Below are 25,622 nucleotides of genomic sequence, written 5' to 3'. Positions count from 1 at the left end.
TCTGCCTCTTCCCTGGCGTCCTCCAGAACTTGACGCCCTGGTGCCCTGCACCACTAGCCTCTATGGGTAAGAGGCCCCTGATGATTCTGTTGGGTATATACTGTATATACACATTGTTTTCCAACTGCAAGAGATACAACTATGAGCATATCTTCACTCTTCCCACCCGCTGTTCCCTGTTTATAATGAAATTATACAAGCATTTCAATTGATTATATGCTTATGAGTGCCCACTCATGTTTTAAAGCAGCCATTTGTAGATATTTCTGGTCGCTTCTTGCCTATGTAGAAAAACACATTTCAAGGTCTCTTTTATCCAACCTTTTCCTGGAAATGTTTGAAAGCTGGGAAGCTTCATTGTTGCAGGCTGTGGGAGTGGACATGTAGCAGAATAGACTCTTATAGGAGATAGATACCTGTATCTAGACTTATTAGAAGGCTCTGAGAAAAATTAAAAGTGAACCTTCCAACCTCTTTTTCACTATGCCGTCATGTTCTTGCTGAATAGTTCTGGAATTACCAAAGCAGAGAACCCTTTATGATGCCTGGCATCAAACTTAGGAAGCACCAGGAGACACAGGTTCAAGCCTAACCACAACGATTTCTGCTGAAATATGAAGTGTCACAAAAGTTAAATAAATAAATAAATAAATAAATTAAAGTGCTTCATTGCAGTGACAGCACAGGCTTTCAGCTTGCTCTGGGTGTAGTAGTGAAATGACCATTTCACCATGAACAGAATGGCAGTCTAGGCCACTGGAAATCATTTCCTGATACTCCAAAATGGCAATGAAAATGGACTGTCAGTTCAGGTTCAGTCTGAAATGGTTCACTCTGAAAGAAAATGTGGCATTTTTAGGCAGAAAGTCTTGGATTCAGAACTCTCAAAGTACTTCCTAGGAAGAAGCACTAGCTGTAAAGAAAAACATTCTGCCACTGTCTTCAGATCCCTAGGGAATTGTATTTTGTACCATCCCTTATTGAAACGGTTCCTGAAGATTGGGGCAGCGATAAGAATTAGCCTAGTCATCTTATCCCCCTGCCTCCACATTTGTGCCCTGCTCCCTGTTGCTAAATGGGAGCTTATGCTGCTTAGCTCAGATTGGGTGCTGTGAGGTAACAGAATTAAATGGGCATTAGAAAAATATTCTGTGTTGCTATAATAACACATGCTTAACCAAAGTGGTTTTTAAATCAGAAATCAATTTTATTCGGTGTGACAATTGGAACCTCTGAGAAGGCTGGGTCAAATAAAAGCAAAGAACTGTGCAAGGATACTCACACTCAAATATTGGTTCTCTCCACCAATGTACTTTTCGCCTCCTGCCTTCCTCAGTTTGATCAGTTCTGAAAGATCTTTATAAGCCACAAATTCATTGAAGAAGGTCTTATAGCCTAGAAGTCTACCAACAAGAAAACTGTCTTCCCAGTCGACTCCCATCATGAATGAAAACGGCATAAAGACATAAGCACAAATGACCTAAAGAGAGAGAGGGGGGAGGGGTTGATCTAAAAGCCAATAAATACATTAACCACATATTGGTATTTCTCAGGGCTTTTTGTTTACATTAAAACAACCACCACCTCCTATGTTCCATTGCTTTGCTGTGCTAACCAAGCTGGTCATGCTCACAAATGCATCAGTACGGCTTTAGAAAGCCAGTCAATATTAGGCAAGCCTACCTTTTGTCATGTGAAGCCATTGGCGCCAGGGCAAAGCACGCATAACAATGGGAAACAGAAAGGAGCAGGTAATTGGGCAGTCCATTAAACTCCCCTTCCCTAATCACCACCATCCACCCACCCCTCTCTGCAGTTGTGTTTTAATAAATTTAAAGACAGAAAAGGGGGGATGTGATTACGGATCTCCACTGTCTCATAAAGTCCAAGGACACCAGTGACAGAGGAAGGGGGCAACACCCTCCACCGATGAACTGAATGAAGGACTTTGCTGAATGAATGGTGCTTAAAAAAAAAAAATTAAAAAAAATTATTGATATAACTGCAGACTATAGAAGGGCTGGTTTAATGAGCAGCAGCACTGAACCATAGTTGGAAGAGACCTCAAAGGTCATTGAGCCTCACTCAGTGCCGTGTAGGAAGTCCAGCGCTACAACATCCCTGAGAAGTGGCCAGTCAGACTCCCTTTGCATTGGCTAAATGGGATTCATGTGAAAATATACCGTATTTTTTGTCCCATAGGACGCTCCGTCCCATAGGATGCACCTAGTTTTTTTGGGGGGAAATACAGGAATTCCCCCCCTTTATTTCCCCCCAAAAACCAGGTCGGGGAAACCAAACCAGGTCGCGGAACAGTGGTATGGCGGCGCTCCACCTCCCCGCTGTCCCCCGAGCTTGTGGGGCTGGCGCTGGGGAGAAGAGTGCTTCTCCCCAGCGCCAGCCTCCAAACCAGGTCGGGGAACAGCGGGATGGCGGCACTGCGCCTCCCCGCTGTCCCTCGAGCTTATGGGGCTGGCCGATGTCTGCCCGAAGCGCGGGGCACTCTGCTTCAGCGCGCCCCACGCTCCATGCAGCAGGCTGCTATCCGCAGCCTAGGGAGCCCTGCGGGAACTCCCGCGGGCTCCCCTCTCACTCTCCAAGCTTCAGCGAAAGCCTGTATTCGCCCCATAGGACACACACAGATTTCCCCTTCATTTTTGGAGGGGCAAAAGTGCGTCCTATAGGGCGAAAAATACGGTAATTATTTTATTTTATGTCAGGGGTGTGTGTGAAAGAGAGAGATCATGCCTTAGCTAAAATCTTATAGGACATGAGTAAAACTTAAGTATATTGTCCTGTTTCTTATATTATGTACAAGCAAATAACCTTTTATAATCTACTGTCTTTTTCATTTACCATGGCTGTACTGAATAGTGACGACAACAACAACAACAACAACAACAACAACAACAACAACAACAACAAAGCTTATAGGACTTAATACCTCAAAGCTCAACTGTGAATAGTTGAACATATTTCCCAGCCAGGACAGGACTGCATTACAGAAAGAAAGCAAGGCAAGGAAGGCAATCAGATTTGCAGCAATGTTTGCCACCAGCGGGATGGAGGCAGAAGCCCCTTGGCTGGCTGCTTCCAATAGGTTTTTTGAGTCTCTTCACCGAGAAAACAAGAACAAAAGGTGCAGGTTAAAGTGATGTGTAGGAACCCTTGTCACTTCCCCGCCCCCATGACAACAGAAATCACCTTTAAAAAACCACCAACTGGAAAAATGATCAGAACCAGTACAGTGGTACCTCGGGTTAAGAACTTAATTCGTTCTGGAGGTCCGTTCTTAACCTGAAACTGTTCTTAACCTTAGGTACCACTTTAGCTAATGGGGCCTCCCGCTGCCACTGCACAATTTCTGTTCTCATCCTGAAGCAAAGTTCTTAACCCAAGGTACTATTTCTGGGTTAGCAGAGTCTGTAACCTGAAGCATCTGTAACCTGAGGTACCACTGTGCTTAATCTTGTTAACAATATTTAGCATTTACAGAGCCTTTTAGAGCCTTAGAAGCATTTCATGTGCACACTTTCTCAGGACCAAGCAGCACAAGATGCAACCTGTGACTGAATGTCCTGAGCTACAACCGCCCCTATCATTAGGCAAAGTGAGACGGTTATCTTAGGACCAGGCATTTGATTTAAGGTGTCGTGAAAGGGCAGGAAATGGCTTGTTATGCAATTTACTGCCATTGTATTTCTGAATGTCTGTATAACAACTCTAGATACTGCCTTTTCCCTAGAGTGGCAGAGGACAGCCCTCTATCTGAGAGTCCCGTTCAAGTCCAGCTTAAAGATAAAGAACCACAAGAAGCGTAAAAAAGGATGTTAGTCACCCATCCACAATTAGCACCAGGACAGCAGTCCAAGCTGCCACAAAGGCCACTTAATCACAGTCTTCTCCACTAGGATGAGTTATATTCCTACTTATAATGCATTTGAAATTTGCCTCACCCTATAAATCAGTGCATACACATTTTATGCAAATTGATGTCCTCTATTTTTGTGATGAGAGAGAGAGCTACCCTACTCTTCCCAATTCTGCCTAAGCCTTTGCATCATGCAAGTATACATCTTCTTACCCTTTCTCCACTTTTGCACCCTGCTGTGCAGTTATCTGGGGATGTTCGGTCTCTGGCCAAAAGAGCTTGGCAATAGCCAAAGCTGCTGGCGCTGACATCACGGAAGCTGTTAATAAGTGGGAGGCTGGAATCTGAAATGTCAAAGGTGAAGGAGGACAACATTTAATTGGGCACAAGATGCTGAATATCATTCCTGTGGTAACCCTGCTGAACATAGGCACCAGGCTGCCCCCCAAGATTGAAGGGGCCCAGAACACACATGTGATGTCACATGTGCATTGTGTGATGTCATGCACACCTCCCAAAGCCGTGCAGGCCAGTGTGACCTCGTGCCAGGCACGCTGGTCCCTGTGGCATCTCCTGACACCACAGAGGCCGTTGCAGCCTTCCACCAGCTGTGGGAGGGCCTGACAGCTCAGCAGGCTGTGGAATATTGAGGGGGGCCAACCCTCTCTTTGAAAATTGGGCTCAGCTTCTTGCCCTCCCTAGATGGCACCCCTGCTGACGAAATAAATAGGTCAAAAGGTATGAGTGATATCTTTTTTAAAAGATTCATGTTTTGCCTGAATCAAGATATATGCATGTCTAGCTGAAAACACTAACTGGTTTAAATATACCGTAATCAGGATAGTCACATTGGTTTGCAGCAGGAAAACTGTCTACTCTGAAGCAAGACCTACGGAGTTTGATGGAACCTTCTCCCAGGAAAGTACTGTTAATGAAAGATTTGTCTTCTAGGAATCTGCATGGTTAGGGAGAACTAATTCCCTTTCATGCTCTTTGTTACTAGTCGGGTGGGGATGGAAAACAGTAATTAAGAGCTAGCATGTTTCTATACTTACACCAAATGAAATATATGCTCCTAAGACACTTCCAGCAATAGTGGCGAATCCTGCCGTCATGACAGCATGGAGTTCAGACCTGGTGATATAGGGCAAATAAGGCTTCACCAAGAGAGGAGATTCTGTCTGGTGGAAAAGAAGCAAAAAAGCAAGCCAGCACATATTAGGTGTTGCCTCATATTGCTATATTTTATCCATAGTATGAAATTACACTTGAGTACATTTAAAACCATCTCCTTTTCCTTTCTGTAAGCTAGAAATACTGGGATAGGTGCAATTTCCAAAGTGGTAGCCATAGCAGTCTATTTCAGCAAAAACAGCAAGAGTCTTAAAGGCAATGGCAAAAGACCTTCAAGACTAACAAATGTCATTACGACATAAGCTTTTGTGGGCTAGAGACCCCTTCATCAAATGCATTTAGGGGGATCTGCAGGAGTGTAAGAGGGTGAAAGTGTAAAGGCTGGTGTTAAGGGGCAATGGAATGCAAAAACAGTCAGTGACAATTCAATTAGAGCTTAAAAGTGGGCAAATGATCATTTTGCTTTCATTTGTGCTCTAACGGAATGATCACAGTCAATCTATTTGGCCAGTTGAAGATGTGAATATATTACACAATATAACATAAGAAACCTATGGGATTAACTTGTCACATCATCTATACATCTAGATCTAGAATCTGGCCATTTGTTTCTGTCCCTTTTGTTTCATGTGCACAAGTGCCTGTGATGCTCTTCAGTCACTCTTTATGGAAAGCAGACTTTCCTGCATCCAAGTTTTCCAAACTGATGTAAATCAGCGCCATATAAGACTGATTACCTGCTGCATGGAAGGTAAAAAATATGTATTGGGAAGCGCTAGTGAAGTGGTGGCTAAAATCTGCCCCCAGGGTTCCAAGGTTTTGCCTGTTCTCCAATGTCCTTGCCAATTGCAGACTGTTTAATTCAAGCAGTTCTTAATGGAGATCACTAAGAACAAAGGATACTGCTATTCATGACTATGGTGGACATACTTTGCTGGACCATAAAGGGGTAAAGTTTTTCATCTGCCTTGCCCCACTCCCTGCTCTAAAGCTATTAGTTTGTTTTTCCTGTTTCACAGCTTACCTGTCCCACAAATATGTTGCCAGCTGCAACCAGAGATTCAACTGGACTCGTCCCGAGGGTTATTTGCATTACCCATCCAACCTAAGAAAAGAAGAGAGAAGAGAGAGAGAGTTTTGGATTTGATATCCCGCTTTATCACTACCCTAAGGAGTTTCAAAGCAGCTAACATTCTCCTTTCCCTTCCTCCCCCACAACAAACACTCTGTGAGGTGAGTGGGGCTGAGAGACTTCAGAGAAGTGTGACTAGCCCAAGGTCACCCAGCAGCTGCATGTGGAGGAGCAGAGACGCGAACCCGGTTCACCAGATTACGAGTCTACCGCTCTTAACCACTACACCACACTGGTGTAAGATGCAACATGGAAAAGTAATTTCCTGGTGTTCTCAAGCTAATCCACATTTGTGAAATTCTAGAAGTGTCAACGCCATGTCTAGAGGATGGTTGCACATCTTTTCCAAAGTAACTATTTTCCAGTGTCAAACAAGGAGAGGTCCTTTTGGAACCCCATGTAAACATAATTTTACTGCAGTGCAAGAAATCACAATGCATGGGGCAGAGATGCAGACAGTTGCCAGGGAAATCCAGCCAAAGTAATCTAAGCAGTACTTTGGAAATTGTCAAGTTGTAGTGTGCTGTTGCAGCAAATCTAGAAATAAGGCTGAAATCCCAAGGTGTGGTAGGGAAATGAAAGTGGTTTAGCTACCTTATCCAGCACCTCTCTGGACTCCTTTCAGCAGGACATGGGGAGGGCAAAATCTATGGAAGTTTGTGGCAGTGGAGGGGGGGGGCATCTGACATTGGATCTCTCTTTCCAAGGCTAGAGCTTTCTCTCTGCTCTTGGAGAAGAATATCTGATGGCCCCATGAATCTTCTCCCAGAGACCATAGGTATGAATAATAAATCTGCATAATGTCACAGGGCCACATAAGGCACATTACTGAATTCAGATGATACAGCTTGGATAATGTGTCTTACAATTTATGAATATAGTAAGAGATTCTCTAGGGTACCTACATCTGCTAATCTCCCCAGAAACAACAGGCTAGGAATTCTACCCCAACTTTACAAACTTAAAGCTAACCTATCACAGTTATAGGGACGCGGGTGGCGCTGTGGGTAAAACCTCAGCGCCTAGGACTTGCCGATCGCATGGTCGGCGGTTCAAATCCCCGCGGCGGGGTGCGCTCCCGTCGTTCGGTCCCAGCGCCTGCCAACCTAGCAGTTCGAAAGCACCCCTGGGTGCAAGTAGATAAATAGGGACCGCTTACCAGCGGGAAGGTAAATGGCGTTCCGTGTGCTGCACTGGCTCGCCAGATGCAGCTTGTCACGCTGGCCACGTGACCCGGAAGTGTCTCCGGACAGTGCTGGCTCCCGGCCTATAGAGTGAGATGAGCGCACAACCCTAGAGTCTGTCGAGACTGGCCCGTACTGGCAGGGGTACCTTTACCTTTACCTATCACAGTTATGCCTGATGCTTTCTTCTTCAAGCTATGCAAGAAGTTAGTGCTTGAATAGAAAGTTTGTGCTATCCTGTTCCCATATTTGATGGGTGGGCCCAACCAGGCAGGTGTTTACCATTACAGGTTGAAAGCTGTACAATTTGGGTTGGTGGGATTTCAGAGAAGACAAAGAAATCTGAATGGGGAGCTCACTGGTGAGCGGGAAAAACATGGAGTAAATTAAAAAATAAATGGAAGTGTTAGGAATACAGGAAGCTTCTTTATACTGAATCACAACATTGGTCAATCTCGCTCAGTGTTGTCTACACCAGGGTTTCCAAAACTTGGGTTTTTGGACTACAACTCCCACCATCCTTAGCGAGGAGGACCAGTGGTCAGGGATGATGGGAATTGTAGTCCAAAACAGCTGGAGACCCAAGTTTGGAAAACCTGGTCTGCACTGACTGACAAAGGATTTTGGGTAGGAGTATCTCCAAGCCCTAGGGATGCGGGTGGCGCTGTGGGTTAAACCACAGAGCCTAGGACTTGCCAATCGGAATCCCCGCGACGGGGTGAGCTCTCATTGCTGGGTCCCAGCTCCTGCAAACCTAGCAGTTCGAAAGCACGTCAAAGTGCAAGTAGATAAATAGGTACCGCTCTGGCGGGAAGGTAAATGGTATTTCCGTGCACTGCTGTGGTTCGCCAGAAGCGGCTTAGTCATGTTGGCCACATGACCCAGAAGCTGTACGCCGGCTCCCTCAGCCAATAAAGCGAGATGAGCGCTGCAACTCCAGAGTCGGTCATGGGGTCCCTTTACCTTTACCTTTTTATCTCCAAGCCCCAACTGGATATGCTCTGCTGCTACTGTGGACAAGGAGTGGGAGATCCTTTCTATGGGCAACAATTCATATCAGTCAGGTGAGGGCCTGGATTTGTTGGATAGTGGAGGTGAAAAGTATTAAGTTGTTCAAAAGCCACAGAATCAGACTCTGTTGGCACAGAGTGGGGCCCTCTTTGTGTGAGAGACAGAGTGGAAGAGAGGGGTATTCTACAATTCACCAAAAGTACTAGAGAAAGTACCTGGGGGCTTTGTTACCTTTTTAATAAGCCACTGCATGAATCCAAGGTGGTAAAGCATAGACATCACCATGCTGAAGAAAATGACAATAGGCAGCACCTAATTAGGAGAGAAAAATCAAACCATGGTCAAGGACTTTCTTTTTTTCTAAACTCCCAGAGAGAAACAATAGGTAGGCACTTCTGAAATCAGAGGATATAGCTATGCTACAGACAAGCTGAAAACCACAAAAGTCCATCAAGAACAAACATAAGTGCAGACCAGAAAATATTCACTGGCTGCAAAAACTCAGAAGCCTGGGCGGGGAAAAATAGGTAGAAAGATGTGCCTGATAAGGGCATTCCACAGTTTGGGTGCCACAACAGAGGAAGCCCTGTCCCCAGTAGTCACTCTCCTCATTTCTGAAAGGGAAGCACTTGCAACAAGGCTTCTGTATATTATTTTTAAAATACAGGCAAGTTCAGACAGTTGAAGATGTGGTTTTTGAGATAACCTGGGCCTAGACCATATGGGACTTCAAAGTCAAAATCAGTATCTTGAATTGCGCAAGCAGCCAATGAAACTCTTTACTACAGGCAAGATACAGTCAGTTCTATAGGAACCAGCCAATCATCTGGTACCATATTTTGTACCATTTGAAATTTCAGCATTCTCTCCAGGGGCAGACCCATATGAAGCACAATGCAGCAGCCTAACTGGAAGTTGCCCAAGCATGGGTGATAGTGGCAAAAGGATCGTGCTTTTTTGTTTTGTTGTGTTATTTAAGGAAGGGAGGCCCACAGCTGGTGCCCAAAGGGAAAGCCACGTTAGGCTGCAAATATATCTGTGTACTAGTAAAGGGGTAAGAGAATGAATACCTAATGGAGCATCGAAAGGGGATAGGATGGCAGATGCATCCAATATGATGGTTTAATGATTGAAGATGCTCCCTGGCACAAATTTGCTAGATGTATATGCAGGCCGGGATTATCGGGTCTGGGCCCATTTTGTCTCGCTGACAATAATCACATCAAGGACGCTTGAGCAGCATCTCTCCATCTAATATTTTTGCCTTTTAATAAGCCACATAAACAATGCTTAGTTCCTTTGTCATTCAGGACCAGCTGCTCTCCTCAAGAATGCCTTTGATTAGTGCCCCAAAGCAACATATTCCTGGGCTGCGCAAGGGCGCGCAGGAACACCGAGTGCTTTGAAAATAAAAATCTGCCTGATACATTCCATGCATATTACTGGGACAGAGTCAAAAGCAACTTGGTTGAAAATAAGGTGGAGAAATATGTTTGTGGCCATCGAAACAGTGAGTAAACTCCATCCCCCTTAAATCACATATGGAACATGCATTTGAAAAAACAACAACAGACAAACAGGAATCCACCCCTTTGGAAAGAATCCTAAACGAAATCCCAGGTGGTAAACTCGGGGAATGAATTGCATTTAAAGGGGCACCTCTTGAAAGTAGCGGATTTCAATACATTTGCCAGCCGATGAAAAGAGAGAGTAATCACAAACAGAAATAATGAACGGGGTTGGGGGATGAGTGGGGGACTGGGAACACTTCATTCTCAAAATGAAGAATTCTTGAGAAAAGTTCCAGAAGGGTTGTAAACAATACAGATGAGGTGGACATAAGTGTCTTCCAGAAGGCCAATTCTCCGGCCTGACCTATCTCCTCAATCCAATGGAGAAAGGGCTGAGAGAGAAATGGAAGAGAGAATAAGACCTTGTTGCCTGCTCTCATCTGCTCAAGTACCAAAGAAATGGAAAAAGATTGGTTGCTGGGCAACATCCCCTTCCAAAGAGGTCAAGTATTGCTGGGCTCATTCCTGAGTCTAAGACAGGAGAGGGGAGCTTGGAGAGAGATTTTATTGATTCCTTTTGTGAATTAGAGGGCACACTTAGGGTGAATATTACCTTTTTTTCTTTTTCTTTTTAAAGCAGCCTCTTGAGAATCACCCAATAGTTTCAGATTCCTCTTTTGAAACTTATTGTTAAGAAAATTGTACCATTAATTAAGGAAATCAAACGAATGTGTGATAGGGTTATATAAGGGTTATATAAGCAAAAAGTCTAGATTTATGCTGGAGGCTGTGCTGTTGCAGATCATTAACAAAGTTTGCTCCTCTCAGCAAGGATAATCATATAATTGTATAGTTGGGACAGACCCTGGGTGTTTTTTAGTCCGACTCCCTGCAATGCAGGAATCTCAGCTAAAGCACCAGTGCCAAATCCCGTTCCCATGGCTGTGGTTTCACTAGTTAGTAGGAAGAGAGAGTGGGAACCTCATTCATGCATTCATGTGTGTCATTAATTAGATTAAGTACAGAAATATATCTTGTGGGAAGCTGGACCTCTTTCCGCCAGACCCAACACTCCAATCAATGTATCACACAGTTTCAGCAGAATAGAATTACCACCATTCCATTCCCCAGCAGAGGACTTGCTTGAAGAGAATGACTGGCTAAGCCCTGAACATCAATACAGTACTAAAATGAGAAACACACTGCAGCATTTTGTTGCAGATACTACTTGTACATTTTCCAAATTTACACGCCTTTGTGCGGTTGACACTACACCAGAAACGTAAGGAATAACTATTTACCTTGAAGGCAAAGAAGTGGTCAGTGTATTTATCACCAAAGACAAACTTAGAGCCAGCATCTGTGTATTCCAAGAAAGTCTTAAAAGAAAAGGAGAAAAACTGTTAAAAACAAAGCAAAACTCTGGCAAGAAATCTTTCCTAGACAACAATGTGCTACAGATGATCAACACAGTAAGTGTGAAAATTTGTCAGCATTTTAGGCAAAATTCTTCCACTATACATGTTATATGTAATTTCCCCTACTATATACATTTTTGCAAACTGGTATTATTATTATTATTATTATTATTATTATTATTATTATTCCCCACCCATCTGGGCAGCTTCCAGAACATATAAAAACATAATAAAATGTCAAACATTAAAAACTTCCCAATACAGGGCTGCCTTCATATGTCTTCTAAAATTGTGTAGTTCTTTATCTCCTTGACATGTGATGGGAAGGTGTTTCACAGGACAGGCAAAACTACTGAGAAGGCCCTTTGTCTGGGTTCCCTGTCACCTCACTTCTTGCAGTGAGGGAACCGCCAGAAGGCCCTCAGAGCTGGATCTCAGTGTCCGGGCTGAATGATGGGGGTGGAGATGCTCCTTCAGGTATACAGGACCAAGGCCATTTAGGGCTTTAAAGGTCAGCACCAACAATTTGAATTGTGCTCGGAAAGTACTGGAAGCCAGTGAAGATCCTTTAGGACCGGTGTTATGTGATCCCAGTGGCCATGCCCGGTCACCAGTCTAGCTGCTGCATTCCCCTGATATTGTGCAGTTTTGCATGTTACTTTCACATTTTGCCATAGTATATGCATTAGTGTACACATCACTTAGGGACGCGGGTGGCGCTGTGGGTTAAACCACAGAGCCTAGGACTTGCCGATCAGAAGGTTGGCGGTTCAAATCCCCACGACGGGGTGAGCTCCCATTGCCTGTTCCTGCCAACCTAGCAGTTCGAAAGCACGTCAAAGTGCAAGTAGATAAATAGGTACCGCACCGGCAGGAAGGTAAACAGCGTTTCCGTGCACTGCTCTGGTTCGCCAGAAGCGGCTTAGTCATGCTGGCCACATGCTGGCTCCCTCGGCCAGTAAAGCGAGATGAGCGCCGCAACCCCAGAGTCGGCCATGACTGGACCTAATGGTCAGGGGTCCCTTTACCTTTACCTTTACACATCACTTGGGGGGAGAAATGCATTGCAAAAAATGGATAAGTGTGTATTTTGAAGAATTTTGAAGATGTGTTTCAAATTGTTTTGTTTCACATATTGTTTTGGAAAATGTGAGTTTGGTAAGGTTGACCTGAGATGTGAACTGAATCAAATTGCCCCCGTCCATCCCTAGTCCCATCTGGTCTGCCTCAGTAGGTGGATCTGTTGAGAACAATACAGTGGAGAACAATACCTAGTGGAGGCAGAGATGTTGCCAGAGATTATACATGTGGGTGTATGTGGATTAACAGAACTGATGACTGGCTAAGGATGCAATCCTAGACTTACTGTGCACCTATCCATATTTGCGTTTGTTTCATGATTTCCACTCACAAGTCTGAGAGGTGGGTTGTTTTTTTTCTCCCACCCATTTCCCTGGAAAACCCACTATTTACTGCTTAATCAGAACAAATATTGATTGGCATTTGTTTTGATTTAGCAGTAAACTTTTCCAGGGGAAAGTGGCAGGACAAAACAAACAAAAAACCGCCTCTTGGGCTCATGACTTTAAATCACAGGACAAAGACCGTATGCATGGGACCTTACCTGGGAGTAAATCCTATTGAGCTCAATGGGGCTTTCCAAACCTGCACGCAGAATCCTAATCCTGCCCTGTATCCCTGCACATGCACAGTCAGTTGGAAATGATGCTCAAGTCTCTTATACAGCATTTCCATCACATCAGAATACAAAGAGAAGTGGCCATCACCAAAATAAAGTGCAAGATTGGCTCCATTATTAATTACCAAATAATGGAGGCATATAATTTGGACAAAAAAGTTGGTTTCCAGGTGGAAAAATCAAAATTGGAAACAGAATTGCTAGATTCCAAAATTAAGAATTTGTCAAAAATGTACAACCTGCTGTTGAAAAGGAACACTCAGGATGAAACGGTGAAATCAGCTATGATTAAATGGGCACAAGATGTTGCACATAGCATAATGATGGCTGACTGGGAACAGTTATGGACCACAGGTATAAAATTTACGTCATGTAATGCCCTAAGAGAAAACTTAATGAAAATGATTTATAGGTGGTACATGACACCAGTCAAGCTTGCAAAAATTTACCATTTGCCTGAAAATAAATGTTGGAAATGTAATGAGACTGAAGGCACATTCTTTCACCTTTGGCGGACATGCCCAAGGATTAAGACATTCTGGGAGATGATTTATAATGAAATGAAAAAGGTACCGTATTTTTCGCTCTATAACACGCACCAGACCATAACACGCACGTAGTTTTTAGAGGAGGAAAACAAAAAAAAAAATATTCTAAACAAAACAGTGGATGTATGATTTTTGTGGTTCATGCTGTGGCCACAGACATGTGATCTGACGGTGAGTTTGGGGTAGCCCAATGCAAAAATCCTGAGGATCCATGTGGATCCATGCTAAAGTCGCCCTAAAGTCGCAGGGGCGCTGGGGGAGTGAACAGGAAGCAGGAGGAGGAGAACAATCCCTCTCACACACACAGACACACAGAGTATCAATCCTAAAGTCGCAGGAGAGGCAGGGGCACTGGGAGTGGGAAGGAAGAGAAGGAGAACGACCCCCCCCCCTCTCTCTCACACACACACACAGTATCAATCCTAAAGTCGCAGGAGAGCGCAGGGGCGCTGGGAGAGTGAACGGGAAGCAAGAGGAGAACGATGCCTCACACACACACACAGACACACACACAGAATATCAATCCTAAAGTCGCAGGGGCGTTGGAAGTAGCAGGGGCGCTGGGAGAGTGAAGGGGAAGCAAGAGGAGAACGATGCCTCACACACACAGAGACACACAGAGTATCACTTCTAAAGTCGCAGGAGAGCGCTGGGGCGCTGTGAGAGTGAACAGGAAGGAGGAGGAGGAGAACGATAGCTCAAGCACACACACACACAGCCCCTACAGTGGCTGATCCAAAATCGGACAGCAAAAAACTGCAGGCAGGGACATAGAGCACGGGCTGTTTTAAAGCAACCAACCCCGATCTGCTTCTCTCCCTCCTCCCTCCTCCCGGCTAGGCTGGCTGAAAAGCTTTGCTGCTACTTAGCAGCTCACTGGAGAAGAGAGAGGGACATAGAGCACGGGGCTGTTTTAAAGCAACCAACCCCGATCTGCTTCTCTCCCTCCTCCCGGCTAGGCTGGCTGAAAAGCTTTGCTGCTACTTAGCAGCTCACTGGAGAAGAGAGAGGGACATAGAGCACGGGGTTGTTTTAAAGCAACCAACCCCGATCTGCTTCTCTCCCTCCTCCCCGGCTCGGCTCGCTGACAGGAGCCGCTTACACCCACTTTGCAGTTTGAAAGAGAGCCACGGACTGCTCACAACTGCAGCGGATTCCCCTGCCATCTGTAGGCATTCGCTCCATAACACGCACAGACATTTCCCCTCACTTTCCAGGAGGAAAAAACTGCGTGTTATAGAGCGAAAAATACGGTATTTAAATATACCTTTCTGAAGAAACCAGAGGCCTTTCTCCTGGGCATGGTCGGCCAATTGGTGTTAAAGAAGGATAGAACTTTTTTAATGTATGCAACAACAGCAGCAAGAATACTCATCGCGAAGTATTGGAAGACACAAGATTTGCCCACCCGGGAAGAATGGCAGATGAAGCTGATGGACTACATGGAACTGGCGGAAATGACTGGCAGAATCCGAGACCAGGGAGAAGAGTCGGTGGAAGAAGATTGGAAGAAATTTAAAGACTACTTACAGAAATATTGTAAAATTAATGAATGCTAGAAAAAAGTTGGAATGAAGTTATATGGTTTTAGTAGAAATATTATAAGGAATTAAGTACAAATAGGTTAATAGAGCATTAAAGGAAAAAATAAGGTTAGAATGAATTAAGATAATTATAGGATAGAAAACAGAGGAAGATGGAAAGGAATTGCTGAAATAATTAACAGAAGTGGAATACAAAAAGGGAGGTGTGAGGAGGTCGTGGAAATAAGTGAATGAAAGATGGGATAATGAAATTGTATGATTTATTTTATTGTCTTTGTTTTGTCTTGTTAATTTGATGTGTTGTATTGTATTGTTTTTCTTCTTTTTAGTGTTTAAGTTTTTGGAAAAATAATAAATATTATTTTTTTTTTAAAAAAAGAGAAGTGGCCATCGCCATTCTTATTTTGTGTTAAGTTGGCCTGAGCTTTTCCTGATCCAAACACCAGTGCTTCAAATGTATTGTCATTGTGCAGCCTCCGTGTTTGGACGTGGGTCTTCCAGAGAGTTGCTGTAAGTTCAGGTGTGTTTGCAATGCTTTCCACTCCCTTCCCACAAAAGCAGCTGCTAGTATAAAAGGTAGAGAGGACTGATGGTTTTAAACTAATGGAAGCATTGTGAGGCCGCCAGTTAAATGTCAGTGTGGTTAGCTTACTGCTTTTAGAAATGTAACAGAATGTACTTGTTCTGAACAGCAAATGGAAAATGTTCAAGAGTTGTAGAGCCGCATTGTTATAGGTCTAGTAGTTTGAAATAAATGAACATCATTCACCATAAACAACTCCTTCAGGTACTGTATCTATTTACACAGGTTCATGTCCAGTACATTTCCTTGTTTCCTAAAAATAACCTATGCTGCACTTCCTGCACTTACTTCTTCACCTGACTTTTTTCCTGGCACAAGAGAAAATATTTCTGTATGTTTAATTTATCCAAATGGTTACAGGTGTGAATCCAGACCAGTGAATCTGTGGGCCTCAAGACACTGTTGGACTAAAGCTCCCATCATCCCCAATCATTGGTCATGCAGTCTGGGCAGCAAGGTTGTGGATGATGGGAGTTGTAGTCCTACATACAGTGGTACCTCGGGTTACAGACGCTTCAGGTTACAGACTCCGCTAACCCAGAGATAGTACCTCGGGTTAATAATAATAATAATAATAATTTTTTATTTATACCCAGGCTCAGGGCAGCTAACAACAAATTTAAAACACTTAATTGATGCTACAAAAAACAGCATAAAATAGGGTATAAAACATGAATAACAATAAAATCAAAAATCAATTTAGGGGAAAATCCATCCAATAAACATTAGATGATCACCAGGGCTAGCTGGCTAAATTAGTTCTATTTGGGCCAGCGAGGAGACCAGGGGAGAATTAGCTGTGGGATCCCACAGCGGGTAATCTTTATAAAAAGAACTTTGCTTCAGGATGAGAACAGAAATCACACGGCGGCAGCAGGAGGCCCCATTAGCTAAAGTGGTACCTCAGGTTAAGAACAGTTTCAGGTTAAGAACGGACCTCCGGAACGAATTAAGTTCTTAACCTGAGGTACAACTGTAATTGGAGGGCCAAAGGTTCCTCACTCCTAATGTATGTTAGTTTCTGTTTTGCCACTGTGCAGCTGCTTGGAGTCACAGGACTCTGTTTACATTCCAGAGACCTTCCAGGTTGTTGGAAGTCTCACGGGAGACGGATGTGACGTTAGTGGTTTCCTGTTCCTTTGTTCCTTTGTTGTTCAGTTGCTCTTTGCTTTCATAGAGAGAGGATGTGTTTTTTGTCTGCGTAGCTTAGAAATAAACTCTTTAGCCATGTAGCCATAAATCTCATCACTTCCGCGTGCTGCTTTGATTCTCTGCTGGATGGGAATGTGTCTGAGGCCTCATCAAAGGCTCAGGTCATTAATCACGTCGGGAGGCGATTCCAAAGGCTCGGCTGGAGGAAAATGAGCTTTATCAGCTCGGTCGTAATGCAGATCCCGACAGTGTAGACCTTTGCACTAATGCTTCAATTTTAACTGCTTAATCCTGACAAGTACTATCTTAGCAGAGGCATCCCTCCATTTCCCACACGGAAGGCCTTGTCTAAAATGGAACCTGCTTTGGCAATGACTCATTGAGCCCAACATCCTGTTCTCACAGTGGCCACCCAGATGCCACTGAAGCAGGACTCAAGCGCAAGTGTGCTCTGTCCACCTGCCGTTTCCAGCAACTGGTATTCAGAAGCATTGCTTTCTCTGACTGTGGAGGCAGGGCAATAGCCATCATGGCAAGAAACTGACAATATTATCCTCCATGAAAGGAAGATACAGGAGCCCTGGTGGAAAAGTGGACAGTCTCATCTTGGCCGGGAGTCACACACATGGATCAGGTCGTATCAAAAGTAATCGCTCTATGAGTGATCTACTTTGCTGCTTCCCTTCAGAAAACCCCTCCATTGTCCCACTTTAAGTGGGACATCTTGGAATTACAGAAGCCATCCTGGCTTCTGATTGGATCCCAGGGTATCCTGTTTTGGCTTCCATGAGAGTATGCCCCCGAAAGACACACCTTTTTTGGGCTTGCACATGTCACCTGGCTCCTTGAGCAGCAGTGTGACATCAGGTGGTGAGCTCCCACCCCAGTGCCACTGCTTGTTCTAAGCTTACTTCTGGGTTCCCTCAGTCAACCTTCGCTGACGTTGGGGTTGCCCCACTGAGCTAATGAGTGTTGTTGGGATGCGTCCAGGGAACAGGGGCAACTCGCAGGCCCCCAGCTGGCTCCAGCCCACTGGCTGGCAGCCGGGCGAACTCCGGTCTCCCTTGGAACAGCATCAATCAGTGACTCATAACTTCAGAAGCCTTCAGAAACTTGAGCACGCTCTAATCAGCAGTGTGAATAACTCTTCATAATGGAAGTGGCGGACAGAGGCATATGTAAAGTGTATTTACAAGCATTTTATTCAGCATAGTTCAGGACAAAGAATACATGTCTGCTCTCTTTCGTGTCCAAGAGCAGGAAGCACAAAATCAAAAGCTATCCACAACGGAAGTTCCCAGCAGGCTGTGCTGGACTTTAAACAGGCATGTGACACACAACAGTCTTGCCTGTTCCTTTTAAGGTGGAACGGAACATCAATATCCTAACAAGATTATCTCTTCCCCACCACCACCACCCACCTTCTTGTCCACCATGGAATGGATCTCTTAGATCTAGGTCTTTCTCTTTCTCTGTCCCCCTTTAACGTGACCAGCAGCAGTCACTCTATCACCCAAAAGTCACAGCCCCAAAAGACGTGTGTTTGGGGGTGGGGGTGTTCTTATGTGAGTCATGTGACTTGCATAGCCCCAAAAGATGCACATCCTGATTTTCCTCTGCAGCATGTTGGCGAGTATGCTTCAGCCTCCAGGACATGGCAGATAAACCTACTTTGGGATAGCTCCTCATGGAGCCACTCACATGGGCTCTCTTTCCCCTCCTGCAGCCACCCACTCAGCTCTTCTTGCTGATGCATATAGGTAAAAAAAATGGCTTACCTGCACTTGACCACCAAGCCAGTTGAATGCATCGAATCCTACTTTTGTCCTCAAAGTTATTAGTCCAAGAATAAACTGTAATCCTATCCCCCAAATTACTGGTCTCCATACAACCTAGCCATGCATCAAAACAAAGAAAGCACTCGATTTAGAATGCAAATTTGACCAATTTAATAGCAATCTCAGGCGCTGAGCATGAACAAGGTTACAGTCCAAACAGTGCCACTAACAAATATGAATGCAAAATCTACAGATACAGGGAAACCCCATGATTTGCAGAAGTACCAAAAATGTTTTAAAACTAAGGGGACCAGAAGAAAACACCTTCCTAAAACAGTTATTTGAAGACTGAGCATGCTCAATAACAATGCTGACAATTGGAATAGGAGAATTAAGGGAGGGGACTAGAATGCACTTCTTGAACTCCTAACACCTTGCCATATATATCTTATATATTACGGCTTAAAATTTCTTGTATAAGGGAAAAAACCTGTTAAAGGCACATGTGTGTATTCGTGTTTTGTGGTTCTGATACTTGACCACTTGGAAGAATTTTACAATCTAAGCTTCCAGAACATACTTATTTTAGAATATGAAGATCCCACTATGAACAGTTCTATCTTCTGCTTTGCGATTTTCTCCCAGATTATAAATCTCAACTATTTTAAAGCTAATGGGGTCAGGTTTGGATTTCATTGTAACAGAACTGGCCCATTAGGGGCAATAAGACTCATGGGAAAAGACTCATGGCTTATTATCACTTGGTGTTTTTAGAAATTCTATGTGGAGGATTATGGGTTACAATCAAGACATTAATTGTTCCAGAAAAGTGGTTTAACTATCAGAATTTGTATCTGTATGCAGTTCCTCTTCTATGTTGCTTATTTCCTCATATACAAAGAGACTTAAAAATCTTAGGAAACAGCTCAGTGACTTGTGGTGAACTAGGGCAGTGGATTAAGGTTATGATTCCAATGAAAGCTTTGGTTCTCGGCGCGAAAATCAGAGTTAACTGATCTTCTTTGGTGATCAAAGAACAACCTTCTATTGTCATCATAGCAGAGATGATTGTAGCAGATGATGTATCCCTCCCCCCAAACCAGAACTCTCAAAAGCTGGGATATTCATAAAACAAGGTGAAGAGGACACTGGATTCTATTAAAGATGCAGTTTGGCATTTCTGGGTATGCTGGTGATCCTTCCTCTGTGTTCTTCATTGTGGCTTGTTTCTATTTATTTATTTTATGCTTTATTGTTCGTAATTATATTTGTACAACAAAAACTCATAATCATCTTTACCAATCCGTCAAAAAACATCAATCACCACAAAAAGTATATACTTTTCAAGCAATAAATTTCCTTCACGAACATCTGACTTCCCGTCCCTTCCATATTTCTTTCTTTTAATATTGCATGATTTTGTTTAGTTGTTTCATAACACACTATTTAGTGTTTCATATCTTTTTTCTTAATATAAATTTACAGAGTTTACTCGAAAGCGATTACCGTATTCAGATTGCAGCAACTATTTTAAAAGTATCTCTTAATGATCCCATTCTAAAATGAAGTTTTGCCTAGGTTTATCTCTAATTCTTTCAGAAAGATAGGCTAACTCTGCATATTCTGTGGCTTGTTTCTATATGTTTCTGGAGCCCTGACTAGGTTTAGGGTATTTTCAGCCCTCTTAAACTTAGGCTGCATCTTCAAGATTCTGGTGCAACCCAATCTTTTCCTTCTGAGTGACCTGGCCCAGTTGTGACCATAGGAGATAAAAGCATCTGCCTAGAGTGTTTTTTAATAAATTGTATTAAAAGTACTCACATCAAGCCTCTGACTTAGTTTGACTCCCAAATTGGGTATTTGTCGGCAGCAGATACATAATTATTTAGGAATCTTGCTGCAAGTAAGCTTATTCGCCGGGATCCAAATCTATAGTGTTAGTACATGAAGCCACAGACAAAGCAAATGTAGGACTCACCTTAGTTGGGTACTTGGAAAAGATCAGCATCAAGAAGACATACATTATAAGGCCGCCAAAGGAAATGAGTTGGTTGGTTCCTTGTCTGGCAGTGTCAAAGACAAGCCAGCACACGATGGCAGCTGCTAGTGATATCCACACTGCCCTAGGTAAAAAGATTTACAACCATCATCTTGGTCGAAATTTCTTTTCCCTTCAGCTTTAGGCAACTTATTTATATAAAAAATGGTTACATGCCTTTCACCACGGGGCACAATAAAACTAAATCTGGAACAACCACAAATCACTTTCAGTAGCAAAACAGAAGCACTATTCTGGTACCACCCTTCCTCACAAAGCACATGCGCTAAGCCAAATGCAGCCCGCCATCTCTGTGAACAGCAGCCCACCACAGGCTCAATCACTCTCCTGTTTCTGCTGCTTGCCTTAGGGTGTGACAGCAGAAGGGTTGTCATGCAGGTCACAACAGATGGCTGGTTGAACCTTGCTCAGGTTTTTTGGGTCAGCATAGGTTGTGCCATCTTCACAAGAGACAGAAATGTATGCTTCCCACTTCTTACTTGAATGGGATGGGGTTAGTTTGGCTCTTTCCCAACTGTAATGGTTCTAGGGGTTGCTCGTGCGTAAATCGGCGCCACACCTGGCTGGGTTGCCTGAGTGAACCTTTTCTGTCCGGACAGCCACTCACCCGTGGCTGTCTCAATCGCTGGCAGAATCCGTCAGTGGGCGTTTCTTGAACTTCTTCCAGCACAGAAGTTCTTTGACGCCTAGTCTCCGCCTAGTCTCCCTGCGCGGAAGCCTTCTGCACAGGGAGGGTGTGGGCAGCGGAGGACCCGTGCTCTCCCCGCTGGTCCCCGGCGAAGAGTCATGGAGCCACCTCGCCGATTCCCCCATCTGCCCCCCTTCTCCACTGGTGCTACGCTGATTTCCTTCCCCAGAAGATGTGCTGCTTCTCTCCCTCCCGGGACGCTCTCCGGAATCCCTCTGGAGCCCTCCCTCTCCCCCTGGCTCCGATGGCAGTTCCCTGACACCAACCAATGAAGGTCTGAGTTGAGGTTATTTCCAGGAAGGTTAAGAAAGCAATAAATTCCACCAAAAATACAACTACGCGTTTTTATGCATAGCTTAGGATGCTTACATCCCACTGAAATCCATGCAGATTAAGAATATAATGCCATGCATAGTGCAATAAATTTGGGGTTAGACTAAATGGATTTGGGGGCTTCTTCAAGCTTGTGTTTTATATCTATAAGATAGTATTTCTGCAAAGACTGTTCAAATAGTCAAACCATGCCCTTCAGGTGAAAAACCTGGGTGCATATCTTCTAGGGTTGCACTCCCACACAAGTCATGTGACCTGCGTAAGATCATGGTCTCAAGAGACCATGCACAAGAACACAGTGCCCCAAACCACCCATTTTTGGGCACTGCATGAGATTGCGACCCTGAAAAATGACTTTTTCAGGGTTGCAATCTCATGCAGTGCCCAAAAATGGGTGGTTTGGGGCACTGTGAGATAGTGGCATGAGATGACTATGCCCAAAGTGGGCGCTGGGCTCTTGCAAAAAAAAGGGACATCCCAGTTTTGCCAGGACAGTTGAGGGGTATGGTCAAACTGCTTTCTTTGTTAAATTAATGCCACTATCTAGGTCTGTTAAAGATTGGCTTTGTTACGTAAACTTGGTCCAAAGTTTCATTATCATAGCAGGTGATGCTTAGATGAGGAGCTAGGCCTCCCTCCCTCCCCTGGCAAGAGCAGGTGTCACACAAAGGCCTCATTTGCTGTCTGTGAGAATCCAAGGCTGTGGTATTGTTGCTCCACCTAAAAACCTAATGGTGGGGCAAGGTTTCTTAGAGTGTCAGTGCTGTGAACTTTCCATCATATGCTCACTCTCTATATATTTGAAAATAAACCATATGTCACAAAGACTCCATAAGGCTTCAGTGACCTCCTTTCCAACAAAACCCAACCCAAGGCTGGGACTCCTGTGAATTCCTTCTGCTCATCAGCTGGAGTGTGTGTAACAATATGTTCTTAGGATTAAGGTCTGTTGAACTCAGTGGGACTTGCTCCCAAGAAAACATGCATAAGATCAGAATGTTAAGGCCACCTGCAGGTTTGCGTGAATATAGGCATTCATCTTTCAGTGGTACATGACCTTTGAGAGGCATGCCGACCTCTTGGGTTATGTTTCATCCCACATAAATGTTTTTAAAATACTTTACAATTACCTTAAAACAAATAAACAGATATAAATCATCAACACACAAAAAACCCCCCTATATTTCCTCCCTGTTTACCTACAAACAAGACAAGGCATATATTTACGGCTGCCAAAAAGCAAGGCAAAACTAGTCTGGCTTACTCTTGCTAAGAACGCAAGAACTTGAGAACAGGCCAAAAGCCCATCTAGCCCAGCATCCTGTTCTCACAGTGGCCAACCAGGTGTCTATGGGTTGCCCCAAAGCAGCACCTCAGCCAACTTGTGATTCCCAGCAGCTGTCATTCAGAGGCATACTGCCTTCGACAGTGGAGGGCGGCGGCATCATCCTGGCTAGTAGCCATTGATAGTCTTATCGTTCATGAATGTGTCTTTCAAAGCTATTCAAGTTGGTGGCCATCACTACTCCTTGTGGGAGTGAATAGGAGAGGTTCCCTCCTAGGGGGACTTTGATAACCTTTCGATACCAATAAGCTAAACACTGAAATCTGCTAAGTGCCGCACATCAAACTGCTGTGAAAAAAGACAGCGGCAGAGGTGGCTTCAAATGTTGCCAGCTCTTGCCTACCCATCTTATGGCTATATATACTGAATTTGACTTTTGCAGGGTTAAGAAGGCACTAACATTTACTAAGAATTAACACCTAAAGGTCCATCCTCGGTGTTCATAAAGCTGCATTTATATTCCCTGCCTCTTTAAAAATTAATAAATCAAAATGGTTTCAAAGTGTGATTTCAATGAATACATTATGTGATGATTATTAGCTAGAGCAACTAACTCATCTGCAAAGAAAGGAAACCACAATATTTACCATTTCAGCCAAAACCACTGGGTATCCAGAAACTTTCCACAAGGGGAAAGCGATTCTGCGATTCTGTCCTCATATCTGGCCATCAAAAAGTCCCAGCAGATGAAGAAAATGCCCAGGATGGTGAGTACAAAAAGGGCCAAAGCTCTGCGAAAATTCAAGATACAGGCCGCAATTACCATGGCCAGATAAGCTGTCATGGAAACAAGCATAGTCATAAATCAGATATGCCATATATGAGGCATGCCCATTGCATACAATACCTGTCTTCCCTTGTTTCCTCTCCCAACAAAATCCTCAAACATCTTTGCTATAATTATCCAAACCTTTGTTTGGAAAACAGCACTTCAAACAGTGCTACTTGCATAAGCCAGTGCACTTATTGACGCAATTTTCCTTTCCATTTGAGATAAGCAAATGCTTGGGGAAGCATTCAGTGGAAGAGCAACTGCTTTGCACACAAAAGGTTCTAGGTTCAATCCCTGACATCTCAAGTTGAGGCTGGAGAAAGAATCCTGGAGGAACCTGCCAATCACTGTAGGCAACATTGATCTAAAATCTAGCTGCTAGATGGACCCAATTCATCTGGCTTGGTTTAAGGCAGCTTCCTATGCTGGAATGCCGGGGAAGAGTGAGGTCCAGCTCCGAGGGCCTTCTGGCGGTTCCCTCACTGCGAGAAGCGAGGTTGCAGGGAACCAGGCAGAGGGCCTTCTCGGTAGGGGAACCCTCCCTGTGGAACGCCCTCCCATCAGATGTCAAGGAAATAAACAACTACAGTGGTACCTCTGGTTGCAGACGGGATCCTTTCTGGAGCTCCAGTTGGATCACTAGGTTTCCGCAACCTGAGGGGCCGCTTCTGCGCATGTGCGTAGCATGGTAGAGCGCTTCTGTGCATGCGCACGAGGTGAAACACTTCCGGGTTTGCCACTTTCGCAACCTGAAGTTTACGTGTAAGCCGAGATGCTACTGTATCTGACTTTTAGAAGACATCTGAAGGCAGCCCTGTTCAGGGAAGCTTTTTATGTTTGATGTTTTGTTGTGTTTCTAATAATCTGTTGGAAGCTGCCCCGGGTGGCTGGGGAAACCCATCCAGATGGGCAGGGTATAAATAAATTATTATTATTATTATTGAGGAGGGAGGATGGTGGAAGCATCCTTACCCATCAAAGCAGAAAGGACCACTCACACTATCACATCTAATGTTTAACTAAGCCAAATTTCCATGCTTCACTGACAAATAAAATTAGAAGAAGACTTGCTCACATTACACTTGTTGATATGTGTGTATCTATTTGAAATTCTCTGTTGCTGATCAGAGAAGAGTTGAGAGCTCCACCCGAAGTGCAACATTTTCCCATCACCACATACCTTCATATCACACAAAAGGTACATTTTAAAAAGGACAAAAGATTCTCACATGCTAATTTATATATATAGATGCACATTTGGAAATAATTACTATAATTTACCGTATTTTTTGCACCACAACACTCACTTTTTTCCTCCTAGAAAGTAAGGGGAAATGTCTGTGCGTGTTATGGAGCGAATGCCTGCGGGTGGCGGGGGGGATCTGCTGCAGTCGTGAGCAGAGGATCCATGGTTCCCCTTCCTTCCCTCCTCCGTGGCTCGCTTTAAAACAGCAAAGCGGGAGAAGAGCCGCTGAGTGGGGAGGAGAGAGGTAGAGAGAGCGTGCTTCTTTAAAGGAGCAAAGCGGGAGAGGAGAGGAGCCGCTTACACGAGTGTAAGCGGCTCCTGTCCGGTTGGCTCCTTTAAAGCAAGCCACTTAAAACGTGGTTACAAAGCACGGATCCACATGGATCCTCAGGATTTTTGCACTGGGTCACCCCAAATTCACCATCAGATCACATAGCATGTCCATGGCTACAGCTTGCACCAAAAAAATCACGCACCCACTGTTGCCTGGGGCCGCAGTGGTGCAAAAATGTGGTTACAAAGCATGGATCCACATGGATCCTCAGGATTTTTGCATTGGGCTACCCCAAACTCACCGTCAAATCACATGTCTGTGGCCACAGTGTGGACCACAA

The 25,622-nt window shown here is 44.2% G+C and overlaps 1 protein-coding gene across 2 annotated transcripts in view; it reads right to left on the bottom strand.

Moving 5' to 3' along the window:
- SLC28A3 (solute carrier family 28 member 3) overlaps positions 1–25,622 on the bottom strand; it is a 50,759-nt gene that overhangs the window by 8,386 nt on the left and 16,751 nt on the right. Inside the window, exons 5-14 of one of the 2 annotated variants that reach the window (XM_080972653.1) lie at positions 23,578–23,767; positions 20,544–20,688; positions 18,566–18,679; positions 11,145–11,222; positions 8,564–8,644; positions 6,030–6,110; positions 4,927–5,052; positions 4,085–4,215; positions 2,945–3,113; positions 1,283–1,480 (exon numbers count right to left, since the gene is read on the bottom strand). In XM_080972653.1, coding sequence (XP_080828779.1) covers positions 1,283–1,480; positions 2,945–3,113; positions 4,085–4,215; positions 4,927–5,052; positions 6,030–6,110; positions 8,564–8,644; positions 11,145–11,222; positions 18,566–18,679; positions 20,544–20,688; positions 23,578–23,767 — 1,313 coding nt within the window. The remainder of the gene's footprint in view (positions 1–1,282; positions 1,481–2,944; positions 3,114–4,084; positions 4,216–4,926; positions 5,053–6,029; positions 6,111–8,563; positions 8,645–11,144; positions 11,223–18,565; positions 18,680–20,543; positions 20,689–23,577; positions 23,768–25,622) is intronic. The other variant, XM_080972654.1, reaches the window with a different exon arrangement.

The sequence above is a fragment of the Podarcis pityusensis genome, assembly GCF_964106645.2.
Source record: "Podarcis pityusensis genome assembly, chromosome: 11".
In the NCBI taxonomy this organism is placed as follows: domain Eukaryota; kingdom Metazoa; phylum Chordata; class Lepidosauria; order Squamata; family Lacertidae; genus Podarcis; species Podarcis pityusensis.
This window is presented reverse-complemented; position numbering and strand designations above follow the sequence as displayed.